The 11,671-nt window shown below is 40.8% G+C and overlaps 1 protein-coding gene across 2 annotated transcripts; it reads right to left on the bottom strand.

Annotated features, from left to right (window-relative positions):
• Positions 1-4,977: 4,977 nt before the first annotated feature.
• LOC116319133 (interleukin-17F-like) lies at positions 4,978-9,963 on the bottom strand. Of its 2 annotated transcripts, XM_039614002.1 has the most exons (3): positions 9,587-9,963; positions 9,297-9,508; positions 4,978-5,837 (listed from the first exon to the last, which is right to left on the bottom strand). In XM_039614002.1, the coding sequence occupies exons 1-3, from the start codon at positions 9,692-9,694 to the stop codon at positions 5,603-5,605; spliced, it is 555 nt and encodes a 184-aa protein (XP_039469936.1). In that variant the 5' UTR covers positions 9,695-9,963; the 3' UTR covers positions 4,978-5,602. The 2 variants fall into 2 exon arrangements, with proteins under 2 accessions (XP_039469936.1, XP_031594226.2); XM_031738366.2 differs by having other exon boundaries at positions 9,297-9,963.
• Between the last annotated feature and the right edge of the window lie 1,708 nt (positions 9,964-11,671).

The raw sequence follows: 11,671 nt of genomic DNA, 5'->3' as shown, positions 1-11,671 counted from the left end.
GAGAAAATTAGGTCAAGCTAAGTAAATGAAATTTCCCCTTGTGGGACTAATAAAGGTATCTTATCTTATCTTATCTTATCTTATCTTATCTTATCTTAATGCAGTTAAAAGTGGGAGGCTTTTATTGTGAAATCTGCCTAAAAATCTGCCTAAAAACATCTGCCTGATGTTTTTAGTTCTCGGGTCCTGGCTCGTGGCTGTTCGGATCAGCTTCACTGATCTGTCAGGATCAACTACCATAAATGAAAACTCAAGTCTTTGCTCTCGTTCGGAGTCACGATTGATCTGAATCAGTTCGACAGTAAACAAGTGTGATTTCTATCAGTAGCTTCTGGTAATAACTACATGAAATGTTTATTACTTCTAATCAAGTGTTTGCGACGTATATTCCAGCTTCTTCCCAACAGTGAAACTGCACACATGTGTTTAAAATGTGTATCATGTGTTTCTTGCAGAGTCAGCACTGTGGCTGGGAGGAAGTTCTGCCTTGATGCTAAATGGAAACATGCACAGATGCATCTGGAAGAATTCAAGAAAACATCCTCAGCCCAGAAACCCTGAGAGTGATGAAGGAGATCTAAAAACAGCAGAAAGTAGTCCCTCTGTGCTTCTGTGCACAAACTGACGTTATGTTTGATTGTGTTTGATTGTGTTTGATTGTGTTTGACTGTGTTTTTGTGAGAACACGGTGTACGTGTCCGTTTTGATCTGCTGCAGAACTTCATTTGTGGTCGACTGTGATCACACAGAAAGGTTTTCGGTTTAAACCTTTGAAAGTTTATTTTTCTCTGATGTCCTGAGCTAAACCAAGTAGTGCGACTGAACTCGTGTCATTGTATTTAAAAGGTTGATAATGAATGCTTCACCTTAACTTAACTTAAAGTATTTTTAAAGGTGCTTTTTTAAAAAAAACAAAAAAAACAACAACTTTAAAATACTTTTAAAGTACTAATGAAGGGAATTAGATTTAGATTTACATCACTCCATAGTCTCTACTCTTCGCTGGTTTCAGCATATTTAAGCCATTGTGCAGAAGACTGGGGCAGTAACTCTATAACTACAGTGTCCATCATTTTCAATGTTATTCATACAAACTCATTATTCTTAAAATGCTGAGGTTTGCAGATCTAATTGAAATAAAAGTATAACAGAAAGAGTCAAAGTATGTGTTTCTGTCTGTTTGTTTCAGAGAGAGCTGAGTTATAATTTAAGGTAAGGTAAAAGCTTTTGTGTTTCTCTGTTTGGAGTCAAACTGTGGAGCACTGCGCAGACATAAAGCACTTCAAAAAGGAGGCATAAAGATCATAATGAGATCATAAAAGTGGTGAATATTACTGAACGTGTCAGTTTAGTAAGCGACCACTTTGTGCTTATTCACATTGTACAGTAAACGTTCCAACACGGAGTATTTATTTGGCTTTGAGGTGTGCAGGCTGCAAAAACAGGAAGATAGGACAATAATGTGTATTTTATGTAGATTAAACAAAACAAAGCAAAAACCAAAAAATAAAAGTCACCATGCTCAGTGAAATAATCACAGAGGGACCAATGAAATATGATTTTACTGTTACAGTGAAGCTTGGAGAAAATCCACTTGGAAAATCATTGACTCGCTACAGCGTTGTTATTGCCCAAAATCCAAACAAAGAAGAACTGAAGCAGCAGATTAATGAGCTGGAAATGTAAGTGTCCCGTGTGGGTGTAATAATAAGTCAAATTAGACATATTCTGCCTCTCTGAGATAATTTGTCCTCACTTGTCCACATAATTTTGTCCACTTGGTGGCGATGTCTGCTTATCTGAGTCTGCCGGGCTGCTGCAGAGAAAGTAACACAAGTTCACAACAATCCCTGAATGAGGCGCAACTCTGAAGTAAAAATACTCCTTGTACTGGAGTATTTTTGGATTTGGATTGGAGACGTATTTTCCCAGTCATCCTGTGCCTCCTCTCCGAACTCTGAGCAACATTTGTCCTTCTTTAACTTCCACCACTTAATCCTTGCCTCTGCCTTCGCTTGCTTCTTCCTTAAAGCCATCCTACAGACTACCATCTGACACCACCTTGCACCTTCTACAGCCATTTCCATGTTTTACAGAAGATGCTGTACTTCAGCATTTCTCTCCTTAATACCATGGCCACCCAACACCTCTGCACCACCTTTGTTCCCTGCATGTCCACTGCAGTCGTTACATTTACAGTCTGTCCTCTTCCACATTCCTTACCTTTTCTCTCACTGCCTTCTAACATGTCATCCCCCATTGTTAACCTGGAGCTGAACTGATCATGCACGGGAATCTCATTCTTTAGAATCCACGTTTTATTTGAGAAAGATTCCCGATGCGGCGCTCCCCATTTATCCCTGTCATGATGGAAGGACGGGAAGCATGAAGATGACAGATCATACCATCTTGGATTTCTGAACTGATTCAGAAGATAGATTCCCCCGTCTTAACCCAAAGAATCCAAAACTGGTCATGCTGACCCTATGCAACACAGCGCCCCCATGTGACAGATAAAAGAAACTGCTGTATGTAGACACTTGTGAAGACTTACAGAAAAGACACAACAGGACAAATCATAGAAAGAAATTGATTTATTGGTAGTAAAATAGTTATAAAGTGTTTTTTTAAGGAGATGTTGAACCGTTTTAAGGTGAGACGATCAGCCGCACAGGAGTCAGGGAGGCTTTCACAAGTGTAAATGAAATAAACGCGGCTCCATGTCAGCGCACACCCGGCTCACTTTTTCTAAACTCTCCTGACATGATAACTTAAAGATTACAAAAATAAAAACAAAGTTTTGACGGTACATTTATAACACAAATTAAAACAAAAAGTCACTCCTTGTGCTTCTTTGCCAGGGCACTCTCCTAAAAGAAATTTTCATCTCAAGAGTTTTATTTTTCCTTGTTAAATAAATAAAAATACAATTTTAAAGTTCACAGGTGTCTTTATATCAGGGGTGTCAAACACGAGGCTCAGGTGGCCAAAAGTAGCCCAGCAAAGACTCTAATTCGGCCGGTGGAACAAGTGAAGGAAGGCATCAATTTTGCCCTTTTAACTGTATTTCCATAAGTTTACAGCTTTTCTTACTGATAAAGACCTCCACCATCCACATTCATATTATAACACAGAAATAAAATAATAGAAAATCAGTTTAATGGCAGAAAAGTTTTTTTAATAATGAGACTACAGTAAAAGTTTTCTGTGAATTAACAAAAACTTGGTGTTTTATAATTACAGTGTGAGGAATGAGCTCTCAGAACATTTGTCTTACATTTAAGCCCAAAGAGTCACACTGACAGATTTCTTTCTTTCCTGCAGCTGCATTTATTTATCACGTAGAAAAACTGAGCTGTCCTGTGCAGACTGCCCTTCTTGTTCTTATATGAACACATGTCAGGGATTAAATATGTATTTAAGCTTCTTTACACTGACAGAAAGGGCCCTTTCACATAGAGTGGGCTGTATGTGGCCACAATGCAAAATGAGTCTGACACCCCTGCTTTACACCTTTATCCAGCAGAAACTGACAGTTTGACAAAAACAGCTTTAAAAATCTCTTCAAAGGGATCAAATCTGCATTATTACCTCACAACGAAAATACGGATAAATAAAAACATGAACAATATCTCAAAGAAATATAGTGAAACTCACAAAAACACTTCTTCACATTCATTCTCCTCTCTTCACACGTTCATTACTTTTTAGTCTCTTTAAAGCTAATTCATGTGCAGCTCCTACATAATGTGCACGTGCCCAATACTGTCCTGTTTTGCATAGTTTAACATTTGATTCATTCACAGTTTGAGGGGGTCGGACCGCTCTCACATCGTTCTGCTAAATGTGGAGCCATGAAGCTGTTTGCTTAGCTGAGCAGAAAAAGGTCCGTCTCTGTAAACGCTCACAGCGTTTCTGCCAGGATCCAAACCGCATCAAGTGAACTTTAGAGGATTTTCACCCACTTGTTCTGAGCTCGAGCATCCTGACTTTTACTCTGCTGCAGGTCAGAGACCTCACCAGCTTTTTACTGCTCTGCATCCATCTGACAACTAACATTAGTCACATTAAAAACATATTTATTTGAAGTCCTGACAGTAATTGTGGACTCTTCCTTAGTAAACTCAGTGCATTTACATGGTGCTGTTACTGACCGTCAAACAGTCGATCAGCTGACTGACGGCTCATTTTTATCAGCTCCTCTCTCTGCTTCTTTTTTGGTAAATTAAACATACTAAAATGTTTCCTTGGACTCATCGTTACATTAAAACTCGAGGCTTCGTGCTCAGCTAAGCTAACGTCTCCTGGCCTCAAATTTGCCCAAATGTTGAACTATTCATCTTCTGTTCACGCCGAGCTTCCAGCCGCTCTGGCATCAAGTGAAGCTACAGCGGCACTCTGCTTTAGTGGTATTTCACATTAATCTGCATGTGCAAACTACTCAAAAAATAAAATAAAAGACAACAAAATAAATAGTAAAGTGTGAAAGCACATCCTCGTGTCTTTGGTGAAGTCTCTGTGCTTCAGAGGTAAACCTGCAGGTCTCACAGTTTTAACCGTGTGAGGAAAAAGAGACTTTTTTCATTTAAAAAAACCCATGGGAAGAAATCTCACTTTCTTTGGAGTTTCTGGTCTGTTGGTTGGACGGTTACTGAAAGGTGGAAACCTGCTGCTTTCAGACGAGTTCAGTTATTCTGAGAAATAATCAAAAAGCCTGACTGACTGCAGTCCTGCCTGATTTAAGTCACTCATTAAACTCTACAGAGCAGACTGATGTTCAGACAGATGATGGATCCGTCTTCATCACAACTCAATTTTAACCTCCTAAGACCCAAACTCTGTCATGGCATGCATTTTTAATTTCTCTTTGCTATTTGGGCTGATTGGGACCTGATGAATGTAAAAACGAAGAATTACCTGTTTTTTGGGGTTTTTTTTACCTGATTTTTGTTTCTGAGAAAAATTAGATCCACATATGAGGACATTCATTTTAAATTTCGATAGAACAGTGGCAGTGTAATGTCCTTGGAAGTGGATATCAGGCCCTTGTACAGCAAAATTTAGTATTTTGGTCAAGACGACCCAAAATGCGAGGGTCTTAGGAGGTTCAACAAAAAGAAATCACCACCAGTTTTCACTTGCAAGTAACGTCCGAATGAGGAAGGAAAGTTACAGGTAGTTGGAGATAAAGTGCTATATTAAATAAGCTCGATATGTATTTGCACAAAGCAGCACAGCAGCTGTAATAATGTTCTGTTAGCAAACGATAGGAAAGGTCTGAGGCTCTTTGAGGACGTGAAGCCTCTGAGTCTGTCTGCGGTTTAGTGTTGGTCCTGTTTATGATTAAGACTCCCGAATGTCCGATCACAGTTAGTTTCTCTTAACTCTCCAGGCCAAACGGGCCTGGATAGTTGCTGAGATATTGTGGTGTGGACTGGCAGCTTTAGGACAGAAATCTACCCTCTGGCTGACAGAAGGTCCTACTTACAGAAAACATTTTCACATGCAGGCAGAAAGCTGTGATAAATATTCTTACAGTGTAAGTGAAGGTGCTGCACAGCTATAAAATGGCCTTCAGTGTGAGTAAAACTAGTTTCTGAGATCACTTAGTAATTTTGGGCCTTACACAAGTGCAGCCCACCGGGACTTCGATACGCATCTTCTGGACTCGATACGTGTTTGCGTCCTTACACTCGGTCTTTATGAGGACCAACATCGGAGCCCAAACCTCCACAGAGTTGTAGTCGTTCACTTCGTGCCCGTCGATGATGCATCCCTTACAAAGGCACTTGGCAAAGCTGATGTCGCGTGGTTGCCTGCTGTCGTTTCGGTCTATGCTGGAGACACAGGCAGACAGAAAAGACCTCAACACGTGCAGGAGACAGTGAACACACAGCAGATTCAGTCAGGACAATACGCGGCTTCTCAAATCAAAGCTCGTTTAATATTAAAGCTGGTAGCTTTCATCTGCTCGCTGGTTCCAGGTTGAACTTCCTGAACCAGCTCAGGAGCTGTCCATCCATTTCTACTCTGCAATAATCCAGCCTGCTCTCTGCACATCCAAACTTTGGATCAGCCACCACACAGGGCGAGAACAGACTACACCGGAAAGTCAGGACTGCACAGAAAATCACTGCTGCTGACGTGCCCTCCATTCAGGACTTGTACAAATCTAGAATCAGGAAACAGGCAGGCAACGCCACTGCAGACCATCACACCCTGGACCAAACCTGTTCCCACTCCTGCCCTCTAGAAGGCGCTACAGAGCACTGTACGCCAACAGACATCTGTGCAGCTTCCTCCACAGGCCGTCACTCTGATGAAATCTTACTTACTGTCAAAAACATCCACCATACCTGCTGCTGAACCAAAGCATGATGTATATACTCTCAAATGCATCTACATCTCAGCTACAGTCACATTTTCTGGTAAAACACTGCAGCCAAAGATGACATCTGTAGTTAACCTTAAACACTGATTAGAATTAGTTTTTTCAGTCTACAGCTGACACCTGCAACACACCTGTGCGCTACATAAACACAGACCTGTTTTGTCACATTCTATTTCACTGAACTCTTACTTCACTAAGCCGCACATTTAACTCATTGGTGTGCTACATGCAGGTTTATTGCGGACAAAGGTTAAATTAAATACTTTTTACTGTACTTTGAATGAATGTCTTAATGTGAATACGTGAATACGTGTTAATAAAACGGTAAAACTTCTGCTTTTAACACAAATATTTACTTTAACTATGTAATTCATTAACCACAGAGCAGCACATGCCATCTAATGAGATAACGTTCATTTCAAGGGCGTAGATTTGGCATGGACGGAAGGGACATGTCCCCACCAATATCCAGCGATTATTGAATTGTCCCCACCAATAACTTGATCTCTTCGAGTAAAGAAAAACAAAACCCGATAGAAAGAAAAAAAACGATCTGTCATCGTCTCATTCACCCAGCGGTGCAGAAAGAGTTAAATTACGTTCTCTACTGGAGTCCTGCCTCATGTGACAAATATGGCCAATGTGATTGGCTGTGCCTTTCAGGGAGCTCTGTTTAGTTTTAGCAGCGGCAAGCCTGCGCTGCGAGGACCTGCGAGGAGGAGAGGAGGATGGCAGCACAAAGGAAGAACCTGATATAAGAAAGTATTTTTCAAAGAAACCTGTAAGTCACTTAAAGTCAAGTTCACTCATAAAATGTATCCGCCATAATAATGTTACAGACACTACGCCATACATGCCAACCCTCCCGATTTTTCCAGGGGAATCCCAAATTTCAGTGCCCCTCCCGAAAATCTCCCGGAGTCACCATTCTGCCGAATTTCTCCTGATTTTCCACCCGGACAACAAAATTGAAAAACCATATCCCAGATTGGCTCAGCCAATTCCAGCTTTCAACAATGGCTACCACTACTGCAGCTACTTAGTTTTAATATTACTCTTATTACTCTTTCTGGCTCGCAAAATAAACTTTTAACATACTTTCAGGCGAGAATGTAGCTGTGTAAACTTCAAATATCTGTGTTATTGTACTTACATTATAATCAATCAGCTCCCTTTTGTCCACCTAAAATATATTTACAGAACTATTTTTGCATTTGTTGCAATTTCAGCTGTCCTCTTGGCCATACTACTCTTAAGAGAAACATTTTTAAAGTAAAAAAGAGTTTTTTTAACTGCATAAATAAGGGATACATAAAAATCACTGCCAAAAACTGCTTGCGGCTTCTACCTTGTTACAGGAATGTTGTTTGTTGCTCAAGATGACTTGACATAATTCATGAGGGATATATTTGACATATGTTTCACATATTATAGACCAACAAGTTATTTATAGCAGTTTAAATACAAGCAATCAGTTTTTGGCACAACACCGGGTCCTCAGGTGGACGCAGCCTCTGAATTTGGACACCCCCGGCCTGTTTCTGGCCGGACAATAATAACGGTGACATTTAACTTATTTTATCCGATAAATAAACATTGTAAAGTTTTACAATGCCCAACAGCCCTTTTGAATGTCTCCCTAATTCTGAGGTCTCAAGGTTGGCAAGTATGTGCGAGGCTTTGGCCCACATCAGTCTAAAATTGTATGTAACCATGAATAACGTGTTGCCATGTCCACCAGGAGAGACTGGACAGTATGAATGTAAAACAAATATGCCAGCAGTTCATCTCAGTTAATGAGAGGAGAAGGCATGTGTTTGGCTCCCTCACATATTGGACATTGAGTTGTTGTGTGGGGCATCAGTAGTCCATGTCTGTTGCTGTAACAGTAGTTCATGTTTAGAATAAAACATCCCAGCTCACTGATTTGATCGGGGCAATAGTGCCTAAAATGTTGCATAATTTTGCTGAGAGATCTTTTACTTTGTGGTAATCTTAGATGAGTAGTTTTATGGACAAAAACCAGCAGGTCATTCAGTGTTCCCTTAGTGCTAATGTATCAGAGATGTTGGTGCACTATAACTGAAGGAATGTTGTTAAGTCCTTAAAGTCATATTCTTTTATTGTCATGACTGTATTTGAAGCTATTTTTATTTTTGTATGATACCTGATTTATATGGAATATGGCTGAAGTAAACTAAAGTCTAAAATACTTTAGTCATTTGTATAATAGTAATTTAACATTATATAAATCACATATAAAAATATGAATTGTAATTTTGAATGGTTTAAAAGCATGTAGAATAGCATATGTAGGCAAGTATATTTCTCCTTTTTTTTTTTATCAAGAAGCAAAGACAAAAAGGAAAAAAGAAAAAGGAAACAGGGCAGGGTTCAGTGGTTGAATCATCCGTCCCCACCAATGCCAAAACCAAATCTACGCCCTTGGTTCATTTATCCACAAAGCTGAGTGATTCCTTTGGGTTTTGTTAAATACATAGAAAAAAAAGATATGAGCTATATATACACATAACCTTACATATGTACACAGAGAGGCAGATATACGGGCATCTGCCAGCTTATTACTTGTATTATTAACACATCATCATTTCAAATGTAACCAAATAATTTTACAAATATGATCTACACAAATGATTTCTCATTCCCACCATCATCTAAACTGGCTTTAATAAGTAGAATGGTAAAAAAAAAAATAAATAAAAAAAAATCATATAAAATAACATTTTAAACAAATTTTAATAATTTTAAATAAATTACATTTATAATCAAGTAAAAATGTGTCGAAACTGATCCCCGAAGCGCGCTTTAAATGCTGACGATGAGGCAAAGAACAGGTTTGTTTGTTGTCTGAGCGTTTTTGTCCCTCTGCGGGTTCCATACTTACTAGTAACGCCACGGAGACAGCGCGCGGCCGTTGAGCTCGTGCATTTCTCGGGCAGCCTGTACGCAGGTGGTCCGGTTCTGGTGCTCGCGGGCGTCGGGCTGAAGGTTGAGCTTCTGACTGGCGTTAAACTTTCGCTCGCGGGCCTCCACCATCTCGGCGCTGAGACACCGGGAGGCGGCGGCGCAGAGCTCGTGGAGGATCAGCAGAGAGATCTGCAAAGTGGCAGAAACACCCGTGAGAGTCAGATAGAGCTGCCCGCGAGCCCGGGGCGCTAGTGTGATGTGATTTACCAACTGCAGGAAGCTCGTGACCATCTTGACTTCGGACGGCTGAGACTGGCGGCCGCTCCATTGAAGCTGCTTTAAATACAGTAGCTCCTGCGGCTGCCTCGTTGCCATGGGGATCTCCTCAATATCAACATTTCCTCATGAGAAACAGTCCGCGTGCGGCCCCGCCCCTCTGCTGGCTGCGCGCTGTGTTTGTGACCGGGAGCAGACAGCATCGTACCTCTAATAAACTCCGCTGTGAGCTCATTTTAAACATTTCACATGTTTCATTGTTGGTTTGTTGCTTTTTTAAAGGTAGAGACAGATGTTTATGTTTTACAGAAAAAGGTTTTATTGCCTGAAACGTGAATATTGTCATTCTGATCCCCAACAGTGCATCTCAGTGTTTACACATCAGAGTCACAAAAGCTTCTGTCGGCTTCTTTTTCTGAGAGAAGAAGAACTCAAATTAAAGTTTTCAAAATGTCAACACGGCGCAATGAAACACTCTGTATTATCATATAAAATATAAATGTGAAATAAAAGATCTAACACATGAGGTATTAATAAATAAAATATGAGGTCATTTCTGACTTTTCACATAGAAAAGATCCTCTTGAAGTCACCCCGCTGCTGCAAAGTCACTGATGCTCCCATTTTTCTGTCAGCATCAGGAACAGCAGGCTACAGAAAAATGGGAGCGATAACTGACTTTAGAGCAGCGGGGTGGCTCATGATGTGTGTTCTCACAATGTGATTTCAGTATTTGCATGAATTAGATTGTGATCTTACTTTTTTGTCTTCAACGGAAATTCACTGTTTTTAGCCTGTGAGCTCTCTGTGGTCTCAGCTCTATTTGTTGTGCATGATGACATGATATGACATCAGTTCTCGGGCACTGAGTTTCATCCCTGCTAATCCGCCCACCCCGGCCCATCCTCCTGCTGGACCACCATCAGGAATATGGAGCCCTCACAGCTCCCTCATAATTTAATAACAGCACTCATGTGTGTGCTGCACCCTGTAGTTACCCTATCACTCCACAGATATGTCCTGGTGATGCAATAACACTACATTCACTTCCTGCTGCTGGAGTGAGGTTCTGAGGTCAGCAAAAGTTGAAGGAGGAAATAAACACAAAACATTTAGTGTTTTTGTTTTTTTTAATGCATTTTAAATATTTATTTTGGAGGGTTGATGAATTTGTCATGTGGAGCAGGATGAGGAAAACAGACTGAAGCAACAAAGGTGAGCCTTTATTTCATCTGATGAAACCTCCACAAAGGTCACCAGCAGAGTGAACACCATCCAAAGTTGGTTAGGAGCATGCAGGGACGATTAAAAATGCAGAGACATTTAGCTGACAAGCTAAAACAGGAAGTGAGAGGCAGTAACTAAGCAGGAAAATACAGACACATGAATTACTTTCACTCGGGGAGTTTGTGAGGAAAGGCATAAACTCTTAATACAAAGAACTAACCTAAAAAGGAAGGACTCACCTGCTGTAGTAATTTTGATAAGACGAATGTAGGAAGTATGATCACACACAGGAAGTGGGGCTACGTACCGGTTCCTCCTGCTGCCCCTCCCCTCGGCCCAGTGAGGAAAACCCTAAGATCCATCATATGGGAAACGTGACAGCTCAGAATAACTCACGAGAATGTGTGCTGCGTTCAGGCTGAGAGAAGCTGGGCTGATAACCTGCAGGGCCCTGACTGCAGGCCTCATCACGTAGGTCATATAGCCTTCAAATACTTCTTGCAAGTGCTTAGCCAAGTCAGACATGTGCTGCTAACATACAGAGCTGTTTTTAACATCTTACCTTTTAAAAATGCATCTCAAACTTTAGGTATGTCCCAATTCATAGGACGCATCCTTCGGAGGCCGCATTTGTAGACCGATTACATCATAGTCAGGCGACGAAGGCTGACCCGATTCGAAGGCTGCTCCAAATGCAGCCAACAAATGCGTCCTTCTTTTCCCCAGATTTGAAGGATGGGTCGGGTGTATCCTTCATGGCCCAACCTATCCCAGAATTCATAGCGCTGCCCAGCCGATTCCTGTTTCCAACAATGGCGCCAGCTACTTAGTTATTTACTTAAACTATAA

This window comes from Oreochromis aureus, linkage group 1, assembly GCF_013358895.1.
Source record: "Oreochromis aureus strain Israel breed Guangdong linkage group 1, ZZ_aureus, whole genome shotgun sequence".
NCBI lineage: Eukaryota > Metazoa > Chordata > Actinopteri > Cichliformes > Cichlidae > Oreochromis > Oreochromis aureus.
Note: the sequence above shows the minus strand (reverse complement) of the source record. Positions and strands in the feature narration are given on the sequence as shown.